The sequence below is a fragment of the Ochlerotatus camptorhynchus genome, unplaced genomic scaffold, assembly GCF_037179485.1.
Source record: "Ochlerotatus camptorhynchus isolate MF236.1 unplaced genomic scaffold, CSIRO-AGI_Acam_v1.1 ptg000193l, whole genome shotgun sequence".
NCBI classification, from domain to species: Eukaryota; Metazoa; Arthropoda; class Insecta; order Diptera; family Culicidae; genus Ochlerotatus; species Ochlerotatus camptorhynchus.
Window position 1 is genome coordinate 7,402,989 of NW_027040683.1, and position 22,596 is coordinate 7,425,584.

At 41.5% G+C, this 22,596-nt stretch overlaps 1 protein-coding gene across 1 annotated transcript in view; it reads right to left on the minus strand.

The window, feature by feature from the left end:
• Positions 1 to 1,166: 1,166 nt before the first annotated feature.
• Positions 1,167 to 22,596, minus strand: part of LOC135702524 (nose resistant to fluoxetine protein 6-like) — a 56,195-nt gene continuing 34,765 nt past the window's right edge. The window contains exon 6 of the mRNA XM_065223601.1: positions 1,167 to 1,308. Within this exon, the coding sequence (XP_065079673.1) occupies positions 1,199 to 1,308 (110 nt within the window). The 3' untranslated portion in view covers positions 1,167 to 1,198. The remainder of the gene's footprint in view (positions 1,309 to 22,596) is intronic.

Consider the following 22,596-nt stretch of genomic DNA (forward strand, 5'->3'; position numbering starts at 1 on the left):
ATTTTACATACATTATTGGTGGGAAAAGTTAAGGATACACGATTGAAGCGCCCTTGTTGGTACCCACTTATACTGGGAAGTTCAGTCATGTGTGAGATTGGTTGGAAAGAAACGGCGGTGTGGCTTTTCATAATTAGTCGTATAGATTTCCCAGAAGAAGTAATTAGTTTTCAGAAGGTTTCCGTTATGGGGATGGAAGTGTGTTTACAGGTAGTAATTAATATTTCATCCCATCGAGAAGACCGCTAAACCAATATTTGTTTTGTTTCCAGAAGGCACAGTCATTGAGTCATTCAGTTAAGTAAGAAATAATTTCATTAGACATCTCATACAAACGTCACAATTTCAATGACTACCTTTCAGTGTCTTATAGTGATGGCTATCTCTGTGGTAATTTTGACGTTATACCTTAGTTCCTGAGGCATTGAAATTCATTGAAACGGAATTCACGTACCACGCTAGTAGTTCAACTTAATTCAATCGTACCGTAAAAGCTCCCCCTTTGCATCGAGCTACTACAAGCGACGATAAACGTTATAAAGCTAATTCCCATTTTTGTCACTCGATCACCTCCATTCAGACGCTTGAACGAGCAAATTGGCCTCTGCGGAGGCTATGTGGTTTCTTGCACCATAAATTATCCACAACTGTTCGCTTCCTTCTGGGATACCACCCCCGCTCCCTCCAGTCATACGGGACAGCACAAAGAGATAGTTCAGGTGGAACAAGCGACAGCGTTTTATCTCGTTTCCTCGTGGAGGTTTTCCCCGACTAATCCTACCTAACTGCCTGACGGCGAAAGGCACTGGCTGGCAGAACGATTTTTCCCATCCATCTTTTTCCGCTTTGGCACATTTGGTGAACACCTTCCTCGGCACAATCTTCCTCCAATGCTCCAATACCTGTAATACATCCTATACAGCTAGGTTCCAGCATTTCTGGCGCAAAGTGAAGAATGAGAGATGCGATAGACGCGCGCTTCCGGGGCCTGGCTGGCGGTATAATTCATCTCGTTGATAATTAGATTATTTCTGCTACGTGATGCCGGAAGGTGGTGCCATAAGCGAGCGAGAGTCTCCCTAAATTGCCAATGGGACGGGATGTGAGCAGATTGAGGGCGAGTAATGCAACAGCGGAAGCAATGAACGGGTATGTGAGTATAAATGGAGGTACTTTTATTGGAAATGATTCGGTTAAATCAAACTGGTTCTCTGGATGCTGGCGCTAGGGTGTCCGATGAGCCATTCTCTTGAGTTTCAGTCTTATCCTCTTCGACTAGTACGGCTTTCTCCGGTTTGGGTTTGTTGACTGAAAAAAAAAAGGAAATGGTGTAAATTATTGAATTCTATGCATAAGGGGACAACGCGTGTCGAGCTGTCCGAGTAATATTAACATTAGGCTGTTTGATTGTAACACTCCTCGGAGCTCCCGACTAGCCAAATACATAAATCGAATGATTTTAAAGAATGCCATCAGGGATGGAGTGCTCTTTAGACGATACAACGAGAGAATTTCCTTCGTCGGCTTTTGATTTTTTCTGAGTTTTTCTCTTTTTGAAACGTAACCAAGTGAGAAAGTGTACAGTAGCCTCTCCACCACTGTTTGTCGGCTGTCCTTCAACCAATTTCACTATTTTTTTTTTAAATATTATTTGTGTCAACCATAAATTAGTTCTCTACAGAAAATCAGCTCAATTGGTTGTCGGACAGCCGAGAAATAGTCCACCGGTAGGTACTACCCACCGCATGTATGGAGGGGTGGTGGGGGTAAGATGCACAAGCGAGGTTAAAACATCAAGTACTTGTTTCGTCGTTTCATAAAGCGTTCTTTAAGCAGCCCCGTAACGTTGGTAGATCACCTTTTCGTGTATGAACAGTCCCTATTAAATAGATTAAATATCTGAGATGAGTACGTTAGTTATGACAAGTGTTGGGTACCGAAGAGTTGCATCCACAGCCGCACACAGTATAGACTTCTCTGACGTTTGTGAATTGCGCAAATATTAGTGCAGAGCTTTGGGTAAATTCAAAGGTTTTCTTGAACCATCCACGCAAAACCAGCCAGGTCCGAAGAAGATTCCGGTACGCAACGATTCCGGTTCTTCTGCCCATCACGCTCAACCACTGTTTGGCTGCTGCTTCGGGCCCACCAGCAGCTGGGATGCATAACACTCCAGTAAACTCAAGTCATCATTCATATGCGGCAACCACTGCATCCCGAAGCACCTCTCCACCACCAGGACTATCGTGGCAGCATTTAAGTGCTCCCTCTTCACCAGCGGTCGAGAATGCAGACACTCTGTTTTCAACGGTGGAACTTGTTACACCCGTGACAGAAGTCATCATGATCCAGCAGGAACAGAGTTGCGACCTATCACACAGCTGATGGTAGTAACGCTTTGTACATTCCTATCAATGTGCTCGTCGAAGCTCTCTCCATGACCATTAGACTGATGCAAAATTTGACTTTTTCGCTCCACAATACTTAAACGATTCCAAATCGGATCCTGACTAACCTCTCAAAATTTGAACCCCTTTGGTGAGAAACTGAGATGGTACAAACCATTTGAAGTTTGTATGGGAATTACTATGGTAAAACCAAGATTTTTGATCATGTCTATCTAATAATTCACCATATCGGTCTGCTTCAAAAACTTTCAATTGTACTTGTAGGAAATTTTCCCAGCTACAACTTTGCCGAAGACCACTTTTTGATTAAATGCAAGGATCGAAATTTATCAATGGTTCAATGCGCTGATGTCTAATGATCATGCTCAACCAACTGCTCTGCTCAGCAGGCAACATTGGTGTTTCTGGGGCGTTGAATATAACACAAATATCATGGCTACTATGTAACACTGCAAAATACAGTGTTGCCTACAGAGCAGCTGCTTGATCATGTCATAAGTTTACCAATCTCTTAAATAATTAATAACTTTTTCCTGTCTCGTTTAACATAGAAACGATCTTCAGCAAAGTTGTAGCTGAGAAAATTTTCTTTAATAATGGCTACTGTTTCGCAGCTCAATATGGAAAAAAAACTAGAAGGCAATGAACAAAAAGTTGAGATTTCACATAGTAATTTACATGTAAACTTCAAATGGCTTGTGCGAAGTTTGTTTCTAACCAAATGAGTTGTAACTTTGGGAGGCTAATCAGGACCCGATTTGAAACCATTTAAGCACTGTGGAGCAAAAAAGTCAAATTTTGCATCAGTCTAATGACCATCCATCAAGTTGACGAAAGAAGTAAAAAGCAACTGGTGAATCTCGTCTTCTGTTGTGATCCATCACCGATCTGGTCATTCCTGACAATCACGACACTCATCTGTGCTCTTTTTGAAGCAGTTGCTGCTTTGATTGCTTATGTGAGTGTGTTGATGAGTGAGCCCAACAGTTTCCGTTTATTTTTGCCTGCTTTGTTTGTAACTCACACACTCGCGCCTGCCGAGACGAGCTTGGAATGTATAGGCATTGTTTTCATTTTCTTCTGTCGTTTCGCTTTTTCTCATGATCGTACTGCAGAAGTCTTCACTGTTTTCGTTGTGTTTTACATTATCAGCAGCGAGTGTAACGTTTTGCTTGTGAGCAGCGACCATTACTGGTGAGTGTTGTTTGCCATGGCTCTGACTCTCACTGCGTGACAAAACGATCTGTCAGCGATAGTCGGTTGATGCGAAGACGAGTTTCACGTGAGTGTCATTATATTTTGCATCACTGAGCGTGAGCAGGACCTGAACAGAACAGTTCATGTTGTCATAGCTCTCATCAATAAGCATGATACGTGAAGCCATCAAAATGTCAAATTGTAACGATTGCTCGCTTAGAAACAAGAGTATCGAGTTCGTTGAATTCCTCAACGAACGAAACATCGAAACATGTGAGGCTTAATCGAACCAGCTCCGGGGAGGAGGAGTGGCCATCGCTCTAAGGAAAAACATTGACTGTCAGCTGCTGCCGAGCTTCCAGCTGAAGAAGATTGAAGCCGGAGGGGTGGAAATCTATACTCCTGTCGGCCCCATCACCATCATTGCGGCTTACAGCCCCAAACAAGTCAACAGCAGATATGTGTCGGCAGCAGACCTGCGAAGATATTGTCAAACTAACACGACGGCGGGAAAACTTCATCATCGCTGGTGACCTGAACACCAAACATCAAGCTTGGGGCAACAGTCGACGCAATCAAAACGACACCATCCTGAACAACGACTTGCAGGAAGCGCAGTACAACATCTTGAGTCCGGACACTCTCACCCGGTTGAGTCGGTCTGGTATTCACGCTACCATCGATATTTTCATCAGCAACAGAGCGTAAGATTATTGACTGCTTAGGCTGAGTGTTAAGCTGGGTTTAGACAGGGCAAGTAAATTGATCAAGTCAGTTGAATTCAACTGACTTGAACGCGAATTGTACGTGTAAACCATGCCATTCAACTGACCTGATCAACTCACTTGAATTGAAAATAGTTGAACCAGGCTCAACTTTTCCAGCCAATTGAATTCAACTGAGTTGATCATTTGACTTGCCTAGTCTAAACCCAGCTTAAAGGACGAGGCAATGAAAGAGCCAACAAAAAACAATCAGTCACTTACGAATAGGCGTCTCACACCTAGGAGCTGAATGAAAGGTGACACAGTCGGAAGAAGTGTAAGTTTGTTTACTAAAATGAACCGCCCATTTTGTTATGGCAAGTTTTGCTATAAGAAATGCTCCTCGTGTTTATTGGCGAAATTCACATTAAAGATTGATTAATTGCGTAGGAAATCAGTTTATCATGGCATTTGTGACCATGTCGGTCGTATGAAACAGGTCAAAAACTGTCCAAATCCGCAGATAAAAATTTTTGTTTTGTATTTCTGTATGGCAAAATAGTCAACTTTTCGTGAACATTAACGGCAAAGAACTCACCAACACTGGGAGACCGTGAGCGAGATGGAAAATGACAGGTGGGCAGGAACTCACGGTCTCCCAGCGTTGGTGAGTTCTTTGCCGTTAATGTTTACGAAAAGTTCACTATTTCGCCATACAGAAATTCAAAACAATTTTTTTTTTGGTGAATTTGGACGGTTTTTGACCTGTTTTATATGACCGGAAGGAGTACGCTGGTAACAAATGCCATGCCAAACTGATTTCCTACGCAATTAATCAATATTTGATGTGAATTTCGCTAATAAACACGCGGAGCATTTCTTATAGCAAACTTGCCATAACAAAATGGGCATGGTTCAGTTTAGTAAACAAACTAACACTTCTTCCGACTTTACTTGCCTAGGACCGTGAGTTCCTGCCCACCTGTCATTTCCCATCTCGGTCTCACACCACTTGCCTTCGCACACAAACGTGCTGACTGAGCTTCTGACTGGGTGCTCGGTTGTCAGTGACTTGCTTACTGCCCAATCATTCAAACTCTCACGAGGCAGTAAATGATGAGGTGGCTGGCAGTTCATATTCATATGAAAATGACTCATTAAACCTGACTGTTGTGCGCACTGATCAGCAACATCGGCAACAACATCGGCAACAACATCGCTCAACCTATCACTCAGCTCGGACCACTATACGATTCCAAGCTTCCCGGCGCAACTACCATCGTGTCAACGCTTGATTCCACTCACTTGCTATAAAAACATGATTTTCTGAATTTTGAAATCATTAGATGTTATAATCATATTTTGTACTTGTTAGATACAAGAAGAGGTTGAAAGGCAAGTGTTTGACACATGAAACCTGTCAAATTTGCTTTCAGATAGTCACAATCACCGATTTTACGACTCGCGAGCGCTCACTCTGAGTGGTACAATCTGTCAATTTCGCTACCAGAGTGTTACAATCAGCGATCTTATGATTCGTGAGCGTTCACTCAGAGTGAGCGCTCGCGAGTCGTAAAATCGGTGATTGTGACTATCTGAAAGCAAATTTGACAGGTTTCATGTGTCAAACACTTGCCTTTCAACCTCTTCTTGTATCTAACAAGTACAAAATATCATTAAAACATCTAATGATTTCAAAATTCAGGAAATCATTTTTTTAAAGCAAGTGAGTGGAAGCAACCCTGGTGTCAACACTACGTCGACACAACCATCGACTACGATGTCCAACCGGAGATGCCCGAAGACGTGGACCGGTGCCTGCAATCTATCGAGGAGGCAATATCCCGGGCCAGGGAGCAACACGTGCCAGTATCCAGGCAGGTGAGTAACACTCTGACCCTTGACAGCCCTACCAAAGATCTCATTGGGCTCCGTACCAGCGTTCTGGTCTGCCTAACTTGAAGACCAATTGTAATCGATTAACAAAGATCATTCAGGCCAGGATGGTGGATCTCAGAAATAACGATTTTGCCAATAAGATCCGTTCGCTCGCAGACTGTGCAAAGCCCTTCTGAAAACTAACAAAAATCCTTAAAAACAAGCCAAGGCCCATTCCACCACTTGTTCCGCTGCATCAACCCAAATTTCGGAATCTTCAGCAAAGCTCCGTGAGAATTCCTAGATAGTAAGGGAAGTTATATTATTATCAGGAAAATGTGAAAGTATTTTAAGAATTTTTAGCTGATTAGCTGATTAGAGTAATTCAGGGCAGTTTGATCAACCATTTGTCTGTATCTTAGGGTCAATATGAATCCAGGCCATTTTTGCTATCTTGATTATGCATCAAAACGATTTTTGAATGCTAAAGTGAATACATCTTAGTTTAGACATATTGCGAATTTTATTAAATACCTATTTTGAAGGATTTCGCAATGTTCTTACCTTAATTTAAGAGGTACAGACAAATGGTTAATTACATAAAATCAATGGGATACTTTCTAGAAAATCATCAGATCTTCAAATAAATTTAGAAACTTTTTGATAGTTTCATGGTATTTGGCAAGATTCTGACAAGGCCTGGAAAATCATTTACGTTCATTTCGTGCACGGCAAACTAAAGTGGGCAGAACTTGTTATCGTTTGTCAATGAATGTAATTTACATTAACTGAAAACGATGGTGGGCTCTGTTATCTCTAGTACATCATGCATAAGAGATACGGATTTGAGCTTTTTCCTTGGTTTGTTTTCCGTCGATTTTGTTTTCCGTGGTGAGCACCAATAACATCCGAAGGAAGGCGTGATCAGAGATGTTATGCCTCAGAACATCCCGGCGGCGCCGACTGGGATTGAACCCAGGCGTGCTGGGGTGAGAGGTAACCACGCTTACACCACCGGCACCACAGTTTTCGATCTTTGCAACATAAAAAAATAGGTTGAGTGTAAGCAATAAAAATTCCGTGTGATTGTACCGTGAAAAGTAGTTCGGTATTGTTCAAGTGAGTTTGGTTTGGTAAATGACCAATTGACCAAGTGCTAACAATTTGCTACTGAAAAGTAGAGTCCTTACAAGGTCACATCTCGTCACTCCCGAGCCGTTGCACACTGGGGACAAAATCGAAACAATGTGTTAAAATTCAATAACTTCAGTGCTCGCTGGAACAAGAGACTAAAAAATAGTCATTCTTATAGAAAAAAGTCTCAGAAATCGATTGGAGTAGGTTTCATCTTGGGCACGATAGGGTAAGTTGGGGTTTTTCACAGTTTTGCCCTAAAATCTCCTATTTTGCATGATTTGAATGCTGTATCTCAAGATACCGATGATATAGACGGATAATTTCTTCGGCAAAGTTGATCAGGAGGTCAAGGACTGTTGGATGATGGACAGAACAATTCGGAATTCCTCCGCCAGGTGGCACTAGTGAGCATTCGAAGTGAATATGTTTGCGCTGCTGTATCTCAAGATCCTGACTATTTAGACGGATGATTTCTTAGGCAAAGTTGATCAGGAGGTCAAGGACTGTTGGATGATGGACAGAACAATTCGGAATTCCTCCACTAGGCGGCACTAGTGAGCATTCGAAGTGAATATATTTGTGCTGCTGTATCTCAAGATCCTGACTTTTTAGACGGATGATTTCTTCGGCAAAGTTGATCAGGAGGTCAAGGATTGTTGGATGATGGACAGAACAATTCGGAATTCCTCCACTAGGGGGCGCTAGTGATTATTGAAAGTGAATATATTTGTGCTGCTGTATCTCAAGATCCTCACTATTCAGACGCATGATTTCTTCGGCAAAGTTGATCAGGAGGTCAAGGAATGTTGGATGGTGGACAGAACAATTCGGAATTCCTCCGCTAGGTGGCGCTAGTGATTATTGAAAGTGAATATATTTGTGCTGCTGTATCTCAAGATCCTGACTATTCAGACGCATGATTTCTTCGGCAAAGTTGATCAGGAGGTCAAGGAATGTTGGATGGTGGACAGAACAATTCGGAATTCCTCCGCTAGGTTGCGCTAGTGAGCATTCGAAGTGAATATGTTTGCGCTGCTGTATATCAAGATCCTGATTATTAAGCCGGATGATTTCTTCGACAAAGTTGATCAGGAGGTCAAGGATTGTTGGATGATGGACAGAACAATTCGGAATTCCTCCACTAGGTGGCGCTAGTGATTATTGAAAGTGAATATATTTGTGCCGCTGTATCTCAAGATCCTGACTATTTAGCCGGATGATTTCTTCGGCAAAGTTGATCAGGAGGTCAAGGATTGTTGGATGATGGACAGAACAATTCGGAATTCCTCCAAAAGGTGGCGCTAGTGAGCATTCGAAGTGAATATGTTTGCGCTGCTGTATCTCAAGATCCTGACTATTTAGACGGATGATTTCTTCGGCAAAGTTGATCAGGAGGTCAAGGACTGTTGGATGATGGACAGAACAATTCGGAATTCCTCCACTAGGCGGCACTAGTGAGCATTCGAAGTGAATATATTTGTGCTGCTGTATCTCAAGATCCTGACTTTTTAGACGGATGATTTCTTCGGCAAAGTTGATCAGGAGGTCAAGGATTGTTGGATGATGGACAGAACAATTCGGAATTCCTCCACTAGGTGGCGCTAGTGATTATTGAAAGTGAATATATTTGTGCTGCTGTATCTCAAGATCCTGACTATTTAGCCGGATGATTTCTTCGACAAAGTTGATCAGGAGGTCAAGGATTGTTGGATGATGGACAGAACAATTCGGAATTCCTCCACTAGGTGACGCTAGTGATTATTGAAAGTGAATATATTTGTGCTGCTGTATCTCAGGATCCTGACTATTCAGACGCATGATTTCTTCGGCAAAGTTGATCAAGAGGTCAAGGACTGTTGGATGGTAGACAGAAAAATTCGGAATTCCTCCGCTAGGTTGCGCTAGTGAGCATTCGAAGTGAATATATTTGTGCTGCTGTATCTCAAGATCCTGACTTTTTAGACGGATGATTTCTTCGGCAAAGTTGATCAGGAGGTCAAGGATTGTTGGATGATGGACAGAACAATTCGGAATTCCTCCACTAGGTGGCGCTAGTGATTATTGAAAGTGAATATATTTGTGCCGCTGTATCTCAAGATCCTGACTATTTAGCCGGATGATTTCTTCAGTTATGGTTGATCATGTGCCACATCAAATGACGTGAGAATTTTCAAAAAAGATCATTGGTAGTCATATTGAGTGTAAATAGGGTCAGACCATAGGTGAATAAATTGGGATTTTTCCGATTCATATAAGCAAGTTTGGTCTCTTAATATCCATTAAAATATAAACTACAGTAATGACCTGATTTTATCAGTCCCTTCACGCATTATTCTTTTAATGTTCAGTAATTTCCTATATCCATAATTCGAAATCTTTTTCATTGATCTTCTTGATCGATGTTTAGGATAAACTTTGGTGCAATAAAACCCTCGAAATAGCGCATGGGTTTCGTAGAATATTGGAAAATATTTTTAAAAAGGGGGCTGATAAAATCGGGTCATTATTGTATATATTATATCTTTACAAAAAATTCCACCGGCTGGAGCGGGAATCGAACCCTCACTCCATGGCACACGCAAAATAGCTGTTAGACGGGTGACGCCGCTAACCACTCAACCACGAAGACCACTTTGACCCGAAAATGTGAAATGTCGTCATGGAAACCCAATCGAAAAGAATTATTTGTTTACTCTTGTTTCTTGTGTGACAGTAGCTCAGTGTAGTGCAGTTCTTACGTGGTGTTAAGTGTGTTCCACTGAATTTCATTAAGCAAAATGCTGTCAAATAAAAATATCGTTGAGGAATATTTTGCGTCTGGTCGAGATAAAAACCTTTTACTTGACTTTGTGTCTAGGGCACTGTCGAAAGCACCTGCGGATGTTGCGCAAGGTGTTAAAAACTGGATTGGTCAATTTAATCGGCGATGGTCAAAAACCCACAGTAAGGATCGATTCTTTAAGAAGAATGCAGAATGGCTTGAAAGCATATTCGAGGTAAGAATCCCTGGGCGTGCTTAATTTTAGAAAGCAGCATAAATTATCGAAGAAACGTTTTAATACGATACCGTCGAACATTAAAAAAAATAAACAGTTCGGAAAAATTGTACCTGTTGAGCAAAGTGCTAAATTTAAAAAAAAACAACGGATTCCAAACCAATTTAAATTGAACTTGAATGAAAATTAGTTAAAGCGTGGAAATGCGATAATGTAAAGCAAGACATACTACTGATAAAATCTGTTTTTGTTCTTGTTACTAAATAATCAATAGCATCAACCGCGATAAGAAGAAGATTTGTCTTTGATATTTGTATGAATATTTTAGAAAAATCCTAAACAAAAACTGCAGACTCTTATCAACTTTGCCGTAGAAATCATCCGTATAAAAAGTCAGGAACTTGAGATACAGCAGCACAAACATATTCACTTCAAATGCTCACTAGCGTCACCTAGCGGGGAATTCCGAATTGTTCTGTCCATCATCCAACAATCCTTGACCCCCTGATCAACTTTGCCCAAGAAATCATCCGTCTAAATAATCAGGATCTTGAGATACAGCAGTACAAACATATTCACTTCAAATGCTCACTAGCGTCACCTAGTGGAGGAATTTCGAATTTTTCTGCCCATCATCCAACAGTCCTTGACCTCGTGATCAACTTTGCCGAATAAATCATCCGTCTAAATAGTTAGGATCTTGAGATACAGCAGCACAAATATATTCACTTTCAATAATCACTAGCGCCACCTAGTGGAGGAATTTCGAATTGTTCTGTCCATCATCCAATAATCCTTGACCTCCTGATGAACTTTGCCGAAGAAATCATCCGTCTAAATAGTCAGGATCTTGAGATACAGCAGCGCAAACATATTCACTTCGAATGCTCACTAGTGCCGCCTAGTGGAGGAATTCCGAATTGTTCTGTCCATCATCCAACAGTCCTTGACCTCCTGATCAACTTTGCCGAAGAAATCATCCGTCTAAATAGTCAGGATCTTGAGATACAGCAGCGCAAACATATTCACTTCGAATGCTCACTAGCGCCACCTATTGGAGGAATTCCGAATTGTTCTGTCCATCATCCAACAATCCTTGACCTCCTGATCTTCTTTGCCGAAGAAATCATCCGTCTAAATAGTCAGGATCTTGAGATACAGCAGCGCAAACATATTCACTTCGAATGCTCACTAGTGCCACCTGGCGGAGGAATTCCGAATTGTTCTGTCCATCATCCAACAGTCCTTGACCTCCTGATCAACTTTGCCGAAGAAATTATCCGTCTATATCATCGGTATCTTGAGATACAGCATTCAAATCATGCAAAATAGGAGATTTTAGGGCAAAACTGTGAAAAACCCCAACTTACCCTACCGTGCCCAAGATGAAACCTACTCCAATCGATTCCTGAGACTTTTTTCTATAAGAATGACTATTTTTTAGTCTCTTGTTCCAGCGAGCACCGAAGTTATTGAATTTTAACACATTGTTTCGATTTTGTCCCCAGTGTGCAATGATTTAGTCACCCATCAGATAACCCCTGTAGAGAAGGCTGATGCTATAGGTCAACACTTCGTCTGAAAATGCAGCCTTCATCAAATTCCCAACAATTTTTCTGATGAAACCGAGATTACGACTGACGAACTGTTGGCCTATATCAAATCATCTAAAAACATGAAGGCCCCAGGTTTCGACCAAATTCTAAAACACTTGAGTTCCAGATTCTTCAACCAACTGGCACTTAGACTGCTTAGACTTGGCTACTTTTCCTCGTGCTGGAAGTCAGCTAAAGTCATCCCCATCCGGAAGCCTGGGAAAGATCCGTCCTCTCCTTCAAGTTACCGACCGATCAGACTTCTCTCGGGGTTATCTAAGCTTTTCGAAAAGGCAGTCAACCACCGGCTCCTAGCATCTGCCGATGAAAACAACTTGTTGCTCGAAGAACATTTTGGCTTTCGTACAGACTTGGTCGAGTGGTGTTCAACTCTGCACACCTTAATCCGTGCCTAGGGATTGAGCTGTGCTGAAAGCTATGCCAAGTGCTGTGCCAAACGTGCCTATCAAGTTGTCAATCAAAGTGTGCCTATCAAAGTGTCAATATTCTATGAGTTTGGCAACCGCGAAAGATGTAACTTTTGTGATTGGGTTTACATTTTCAATTCTTCTGATGGATCATGGAAAGCATTCAGTTTCCCTTCTATCTCATAAAAGCGTTAGCGGATCGAGAGGTGGAAGAGGAAGTGGAAGCCATGAAAACTGTACGGTGTTCAAGCACCAGATTCCGGATGTATCATCAAAGGCAACCGGTTGCGATTTTTCACAACCATTCTATCCTCAATCGAAAACGTGTCGGTTGGTTAGCCCCAGTTTGACCAGCTTTTAATTTTCGTAGCATTACCTAGCCCCAGCGTAGTCAAATCTTGTCAAAAGTACCTACAATTTCCTTCAAAATTCCTCGATGACGACTTCTTCAAAAATTTCCTTTTCATCCAGCTTAATTTTGATTTGCGTCCCAACAAGGCAACGTACTGTGAAAATGCATAAACTGACGTTCAATGTCTCCAGGCTTGTTTTTGATTTTCTCAATCACGGGATCCACCCAGTCTGCATCAAAACACTCAACGATTTCGTCGATCGCATTCTGAACCGTACCGTTTTGGACGACCAGATCTTCCAGGCATTTCGTTTCACAAGACCCTCTCGACCGACCATGGTGTGGATGAACTCGATTAAAGATAAGCCCAAATAGAAGCTGCTCTGGATGAAATTAAGTGCCGTCGGGATTTTCGCTGTGAATTAGTTAAGACGCACTGTGTTTTGCTTGATTCAAATAGATTCACCGTTCAGAAAATACTTGCAGATTTTTGTTCTGAACAATCCTCGAAACCGGTTTGATGTTCTTAAATTCTTGATTGAAACGTTGATTTACCAGTTTTATGTATAACAACAAAGTCTCTGCCTATAGCTTCACCTTTGAGTAAACAAAGTATTCAACCGAATAGTTAACGATTGACAAAGCGTCAACACTCAACCGTGGTATTATATTGTTTGAGTCCTACTTGTCAAAGTGTGCCCTAACGAATCAAACAGTGTGCCATGCTGTGTTTTGGCACAGTGTGCAGAGTTGATTACCCCTTGCGCTCGACTGTTCACCAGCTGACTCAGGTGACAAACATTCTCAGACGGAACAAGTCTGTATCCAAAACATCTGCCATGGCATTGTTGGACATACAATAAGCGTTCGACAATGTCTGACACGATGACCTGATCTAAAAATTACAGCGATATGGTCTTCCAATGGTCTTTCAATCTTGTGAAGATCATAAAAAATTATCTCTCGGACAGAACATTCCGAGTTTCCCGGAATGGTATTATATCAGATGCCTTCAAAATCGGTGCGGGTGTTCCACAAGGAAGTATCCTTGGACCCATCTTGTTCAACCTGTTTTTTTTTTTACGTTTTAAAATTTAGATTATTTAGTTGATTTTGTTTAAAATTAACTACAGTATAATTAATTACATTTCAACTTGTAAATGAAAATCCAGTTCTCTTACGTCTACTGCGTTATCGCAATATATGATAAAGGTGACATAATTAATAAATTGTTTAAGGATTTCAATTATTTGTCTTCTGCCTATGCTGTCCAAAACTGGATGTATAAGGTCCTCGAAAGAGAGAGGTCTCCGACCGCCAAGGAGAGTCGCTAAAACGTTCTGCAAATGCGACCACGCCGCAGTCACTCGAGGACACTCGCTCAGTTTATGCTTCAGTGTTTCCGTTGCTGTATTGCAGTGTAAGCACTGCTCGCTGTCCACGCGTCGAATGGTTTGCCATAGCAGTCTGTGCTCAACTTTCTCGTTGACGAGCAAATACCAGCTGCTACATTGGGCTGATGACAATTTTCTGCTTTCAATGTTGAACCATATGCGCCTCCAGTTAACTGCAGGATGTCGCAATTCGACTCGTGGTTGGTCAGTTTGTTCGAGGTAAAAACGATGGATTTGATCGGAGGAAGGATTTTGTTGGATTTGGGGGGCAAACGAGGGTATGTTTGCAGAATTGTTTTTAGGCAGTGAAGGTCAGCAGGGGGAGGGTAAGGATTTGTATGAGAGAGGAAGAAATTGTAGAAGGGAATGGAACCGATCTCCTGGAGATGTCGGTTGATCAGCAGCGCTTTTGCTTTCAGCACTGGCAGCTGCAGTTTCAGTCCTCCTTGATTACGTGGTCTAGCCAGTTGTTGCATTGGCACACGCGCTGGCTGTCTACTCCACAAAAACGTTCCCATGGTTGCTGTTATTTTGGCCGCATGGACGACAGATACCATACCTTGGCCGTGATGAATGTGATGAGAAGAAACACGTTTTGAAGAAGGGTTAGCGTGCGCATCGAATGCAGCCACACCTGATGAGCTAACTGTCCTGTTCACATCCATCGTCTATAAGGGTAGGATCATCGGAGCTCTGACCACCAAACTTCAGAGAGGACTGGAGTCCTGTCTGATTATTTCAACAGTATAAACGTGGTGAAGACCCATCTTTCCCCATTCCAAATCTCCCAGACTTGTTCCGTCTGAGAATAATAAGGTCAACTTAAACGGCACCGTGGTGGAATGGTCCAAAGAGGTAGTCTACCTCGGCCTTACACTCGACAGCAAGCTGCTTTAAACGGAACACGTTGTCAAAACGAAAGCAAAATGCAACATCCTGATGACATCCCTGTACCCGCTCATCAACAGGAGATCCACTCTGTCCCTGAAAAATAAGCTTGCTGATGACAAGCAAATCATCCTTCCCGTAATTGAGTACGGTATGCCAATCTGGGAGAGTTGCGCAAAATGCCATCACCTTAAACTCCAAAAGATCCAAAAAAAGATCCTTAGGATGATCCTAATCAGTCCTCCATGGACGCGAAGTTCTGAGGTCCATTGCCTGACTGGTCTTCAGTCTTTAGTAGAGCGAAGAACGGTCTTCTTGGAAAGGATTAGAGACACCTGTCTGAGATCAGATCATCAGATCATACGTTAGGTTAAGTTATACTCGTAGTTAGGTAAGTTATTAACTGTTTTAAATTCAAACAAAACACATTGTAAACTAGTTGAAAAACGCACCAATTAAATTAAAACATCCAATAAAACAAAGATAAAGAGCCAGATAGGCTAATCAATTGAAATGTTAAATGAATATACAATCATAATCAACTGAACTAAACATAATTTTACCAGTGGAATGCAAGAAATACCTCAAGACCCCTCACCCATCAGCTAGGCAAAACAATGCGCATTTTATTCGTATTGTCGCATTAATTGCCCTTTGCTCATTTCAACTTGTGTTCAATGTTCACACTGCCGTACTCTAACGGAACTATCAATTTATATTCTTCAGAACTTTCTCTAGCTAATAAATTATCGCACTAAAGCTTCATGTTGACATTAGTATAGCATTTCCTCCTGTAACCGTTCGTGAAATTTCGCTGAGGTTTTGATTTAACTCAGTGGCTTAAGCGCCACTCTCGATTAGGAGAGACCACTGGTCGTGTTAAAGCTTTGCCCGACAAATGAGACTTTTCTCTCAGAGGACCTCTTGAACGGTCGTTGGTTACTAACGGCAATGAAAAAAACTATTAACTTTCTGGAAATGCCAAGTCCTTCAGTAATACAGGAATGGAGCGCATGAACCAAATAAATAAACCAAAGGTATTACTTTGACTCACCTCCGAAACGAAACGGAAAGAGAACGAAGGAATGCTGACTCAACTGAGCGGAAACGAAAGAAAACAGAACGTAACGTATTAAGTGTGTTTTATTCAGGGAGTTGCATTCAAAACGTTCGAAAAACTAATCTTCAACTTTTTCTTTAAACTATATTCTAGCATTCATTGGCATTGGATTTCTGAGAGGGGTTTACGGGAAAGAGCAAATCGTGGCCATGAATTAAACATGCTCTCACATACCTGCGCAGGTTTTACTTAACCCTCCGTTACTCGCGCCAACTTTTGTAACACGAGTACTCGCGCGTTGTACTTTGTACAACAGTGTGAGTTTTCCAATGCAATTTTGTAGCCGAGCTACCAATCGATATGAAACCAACGGGTATTCCTTAAAAAACTTGTTTTTAACTAAACAACCCAAGCAACACACATCCAGCAAAATAGGTTGCTGCAACTTGATTGTGACTGAAATAAGGTGCATACAAGTAACCACAACAGTTAAATGACAAGTGTGCTGCTAGGGAAGCTATACTTTTATCACAGTTAACCCCCAAACAATGCGGATAATAGAGAAAATGTAAATGGAAATCGCGTAAACGGTGTCTGTACTACGTGGGATTTGACTTAATTGGTTACAACATGGGTTGATCTCGAGATCCTGAACAGATAAAAAATTACTGTCTTCGGCAAAGTTGTTCTAGAGATCAGAAACTTTTTGCTGGTGGAGAGAAGTTCAGAAAATTCTCACTACGTGGTGCTAGTATATTCGTGCAATTTTCGCATATACAATAGCTCGAGTTCCCAACCAGATAGAAAGGTACTGTCTTAGGCATAGCTGTTCAGGAGGTCAAGGCCTTTTCGCAGGTAGACATTTTTTTCAGAATTTTTTCACTACGCGGCGCTAGTGTACACATGAAATTTTCATATTTAATATCTCGAGCTGGCATAGCTGTTCAGGAGATCATACATTTTTTGCTGGTGAACAGTAGTTCAAAATCTTCTCACTAGGTAGCGCTCATATACATGTTAAGTTCTCGCATCCTGACCAGATAGAGAGTTAATGTCTTTGGCAAAGTTGTTCAGGAAGTCTAGATCTTTTCGTTGGTGGATAGTTGTTCAGAATTTTCTCACTACGCGGTGCTAGTATACACATGCGATTCTCGCATATACAATAGCTCGAGATCCTGAGCAGATAGAAAGTTACTGTTTTTGGAAAACTTGTTCAGGGGGTCAAGACTTTTTGGATGGTGGACAGTAGCCCAATTTTTTCTCACCATGTGGCACTAGTAAACGTGTACAATTCTCGCGTATGCTATAGCTCGAGATCCTAAACTGATAAAAAATTACTGTCTTCGAAAAAGTTGTTCAATGTCTATTGCCTATTACTTGGTGCACAATAGTTCAGAATTTTTACACTACGTGGCGTTAGTATATACGCGAAATTCTTGCATGTAAAATATCTCGAGATTCTGATCAGATAGAAAGTTATTGTCGGCGACAAAGTTATTTAAGAGGTCACAACTTTTTCGCTAGTGAAAGTAGTTCAAAGTTTTTTCACTACGTAACACTAGTATACATGTGAAATTCTCGCATGTGGTATGTTTCTAGATCCTGACCAGATAGAAAGTTACTGTCTTCGACAAAGTTGTTCAGGAGGTCAAATCGTATTGCTTGGTGTACAATAGTTGAGAATTTCCTTAGCGGCGCTAGTATACAAGTGAAATTTTCACATTAAAATATCACGACAAAGTTGTTCAGTGGGCCAAGGCCTTTTGGCTGGCTTACAGAAATTCATTTTTTTTCCACATCATTGCGCTTGCAATTCTCGCATTAGATATGTTTCGAGACCTGCTAAACTGTCATCGGCAAAGCTGTTCAGGAGATCAAATTTTTTTCGTTAATCGACAGTACAGAATTTTCTCACAACGCGGTGCTAGGATATACGTTAAATCTTCGCATATATAATATCTCGAGATCCTGAACATCTAGAAATTTGGCAAAGCTGTTAAGGAGATTGGTTGATGAAAAGTAGTTCAGAAATTTCTAAAAACTTGGCGGGCAATTCTCGCATATCAAATATCATGAAATAAAAATACAATTTACATCAGCCGAAGTGGGATAAGACAAATATATTCCGGATTTCTTTTACTGGTAAAGATTTTCATGCAGATTTGTGGATACATAAATTGAGGTGAGTCATTCCACTTGTATACCTCTGATAAATTAGTGGTAACACGTATCTCAGATGGAAAACATTATCTTAAATGATCAATATCGCTGAAACTTCCATCAAATGAATGTTTAGAGTCTACCTTTCATATAAGGCTAATGTCAAAATCTCTTATTGATGGGGTCTAGAACAAAAAAAAAATCCCTGTATTTACGCGTGCATGGACAACGAGACTAACTCAGAGAGTGAGGCACTTTTGCTCAGTTGAATGGAGAAATTTATAAAACCGTACACTCCCGATTATAAGTTTTTGGAAACCCCCAAAAAACATGCAAATGTGTTGTGTCATATCTTTGTCATTTTACGTTCAATTTTCGTTCTTTTTAGAACATTGCTAAATATAATTTTCAAATTTTGTATATCAAAGGTTCACCCAAAGATTCACTATTTTTCAAAAATCATGATTGATTTTCTCAGAATTGAGTTGAAAAAAATAGTTGAAATTAGAAGTAGTAGTAGAACCCTTTGGGTGTATTTAAGCTTATGATTGGAAGTGTAGGTTACTCAGCGCTGAGTGAACTACGCTTTTGGAAATTTCTCCAGACAACTGAGTAAAACAATCGCACGACTGAGATAGTCCTATGGCTCGACTGACCAGCTCATGTGTATATATTTTATTCATTTTACATTACATTACACATTTTAGACGAACCGAGTAGATTCTTCTCGTTAAGATTTAGGATAAGGTATATGTAACCACAAATTCGACGTCACACTCCCAACAGCGTAGGAATAGCGGTATAATGAAAGAGATGATAATTTCATATTATCAGGCCTTTTCTTTATGACTTTGGATGTACCTACACTTGCCAAACTTGCCACTTACAAAAACTTGCCACGTGGTGAAAAACTTCTTAACTACTGTCTACCAGCCAAAAAGTCTTGACCCTCTAAACAACTTTGAAAAAGACAGCAACTTTCTAGCTGATCGGGATCTCGAGCTGAATGTGCGAGAAAGGTACGTATATAAAGGGTGATACGGTCAAAATTTGGTCAATATCAACTTGACGTATTTCTTTCAATGTTGCATTTAAAAAACCTGAACACCCCTCATTTTGAAGGTGTGTGTGTGTGTGTAGAATGTTGCTCCTATTTTGATTTTGGAATTCACTCTTCAGTTGTCAAAATGCCGTCCAAGCAAGAAGAGCAGCGTATCAAAATTTTGCTCGCGCATCGCGAAAATCCGAGCTACTCGCACGCAAAGTTGGCAAAATCGCTAAAAGTTGCCAAATCAACCGTTACAAATGTAATTAAAGTGTTTGGGGAATGTTTGTCGACAGCCAGGAAGTCTGGATCGGGGGGAAATCGAAAACCGGAAGCCGCTGAGACGACAAAGAGAGTTGCCGGTAGTTTCAAGCGAAACCCTAACCTCTCTCTCCGAGATGCCGCAAATAAGCTGGGTGTATCGTCTACAACCGTGCATCGAGCCAAAAAACGAGCCGGACTATCGACTTACAAGAAGGTAGTGACTCCAAATCGCGATGATAAACAAAATACGACGGCCAAAGCGCGATCCCGGAGGCTGTACACGACGATGCTGACGAAGTTTGACTGCGTGGTAATGGACGACTACAAGCAGCTTCCGGGACAGGAGTTTTATACGGCAAAAGGAAGGGGAAAGGTAGCAGATGTTTTCAAGCACATGAAACTGTCAAAGTTCGCAAAGAAACATCTGGTTTGGCAAGCCATCTGTACCTGTGGCTTGAAAAGCAGCATTTTCATAGCTTCCGGGACTGTCAACCAAGAAATTTACGTGAAAGAGTGTTTGAATAAACGTCTGCTGCCTTTCCTGAAGAAACACGGTTGTTCCGTACTGTTTTGGCCGGATTTGGTATCTTGCCATTACGGTAAAAAGGCCATGGAGTGGTACGCCGCCAACAACGTGCAGGTGGTTCCCAAGGACAAGAACCCTCCCAACACGCCAGAGCTCCGCCCAATTGAGAAATACTGGGCTATTGTCAAGCGGAACCTAAAGAAGACCAAAAAACTGCTAAGGGCGAGCAGCAGTTCAAGGCAAACTGGCTTTCTGCGGCGAAGAAGGTGGACAAGGTGGCTGTACAAAATCTGATGGCAGGGGTCAAGCGTAAGGCCCGGCAATTCGGATGTGGAAAAGCGGAAGCCTAACTGAATATTTTTCCTGAATTTTATACTAATTGAACTTGAAAAAGAAATTTAATTTGATTTTTTAAATAAACGATTTCACCGATCACCCTTTACTAGCACCGCATAGTGCACCGCATAGTGAAAAAATTTCTGAACTATTGTCACCCAGCAGACTTCCTGAAAAACTATGCCGAATACATTTACTTTCTATCTGGACCTAGAGATATTTTATATGCGAGAATTTCACATGTATAGTAGCACCGCGAAGAGAAAAAAACTCTGAACTAACTCCATCTGCGAAAAGGCCTTGATCTCCTGAACAACTATGCCGAAGACAGTACCTTTCTATCTGCTAGGGAACTCGAGATATTTTATATGAGAATTTCACGTGTATACTAGCGTCGCGGAGTTAGCAAATTCTGAACTATTGAGCATCAAGCAATAGGCTTTGACCTCCTGAAAAACTTTGTGAAAAACAGTAACTTTCTATCTGGTTAGGATCTCGAGACATATAATATGAAAGAATTTCACATGTATACTAGCGCCACGTAGTGATAAAATTCTGAACTACTGTCCACCAGCGAAAAGGCTATGATCTCCTGAACAACTTTGTTGGAGACAGTAACTTTCTATCTGGTCAGGATCTCGATATATTCCATGTTGTAAACAATTCAGTCAAATCCCACGTAGTATGGGCACAGTTTACGCGGTTTCCATTTACATTTTCCCTATTATCCGCATTTTTTAGGTGTTTACTGTTATAAAAATTTACCTTGTTTAGATCAAAACAAGTTTTTTGAGGAATACTCGTTGGTTTCAGATCGATTGGTAGCTCGACTGCAAAATGGTTATGGAAAACTCATGTGTGTTGTACAAAGTACAACAGCGTGAGTAACGGAGGGTTAACGAAGCGATGAATCGCTGACTGTTGTCCGATGAGGGCTCGACGACTCGATGATGGCGGTATAGCGATGGCGGCGTGATGGTGCCGCTCACGTGCTGCAGTATGGCGCGCAGCAACAGAAGGTGACTCGAACGCGGTATGGCCGAATTAGAGTTGCGGAGGGAGTGGCGGCTGGACGGAAGACTTCCGATTTGGCAATCGAGAGCTGAGCTACGACGAGAAGTCGTGCTGTCCCGGGTGATTCGCTCCGCAAAGAGAAGAGGCCAACTTACCTCCGGACGGCTTCGCGTACTTTGTTTCCGCTATGACCACCCGTGATGAAATGAACCCCCTTTCCCGTTGGATTGAATCCGGACCGCGGCACGCTTTTGGCGACGCACTCACACGGTCCGAGCTCTCGGAAATAATGGTCCACGGGGTTGTAGTGGAAGGGACCTCGTCGACGGATGATTGGCGACCGTCGGAAGATATTTTGCTTGGAAGATTAGCGAACTTCACCCACCTCCGTTTAGCTACCTTCGAAAAGGCGGGCCTTAGCACGAGTCACGGGAAATTTCCGTCTCCCACGAACGATGATGGCGATGCCACAGATGGAACCCCCGATCCGGCGTTGACGATAGCCGAACGGAACGTATATCCAGCCCGTACAAAAAAGCGCAAAGCGCTGGAAATCCAACGCGAACTTACATTACTTATACAATTCTAAATTTTAACAAAATTCTATAAAATTACCTTTCTTGTACAATATTACAAATAAACGCACTGATCAGACTACGCGGAACTTAATACGGACTTATGTCCCATGTACAAAAAGAAAGAAAACGTTTAAAAAACCACTGGTTGATAAAAACTGACTCACTACTATTTAGTACCTTTAGAGAAACTTATCGCATAAAATTAATTTGATTTAATATAACTCGAGAACGTAAAGCAATTCGCGCACTTCTGTTATCCAGCCGATTCGAAAGCGAAATTAATGAGTCAGAATAATTTTGCGAGCAGGAGAATTCCTAACGACCTTTTCCTATTCAGATAGGTCATCTTTTAAAAACTCCCTCTTTATTCGAGAGTTGCGCCAAACCTTTCGAATGGCGACGGACTTCATGGCGCCTCCAGAAAGCATGTACAATATAATACAGCTCACTATAAGTTGAGCTTTTATGGCGAAGTTGTAGCCTAGACACAGTAAATATGGCAAAGTTGTAAAATCGACACAGTAATGGTCTGATTTTATTTACACGGTTGAAATATTTCATTTCTTAGCAAACTTGACATAAACAAAAGATTTAATTGTTAATTAAATTAGATTGCAACGAAAAACTATTTACAAA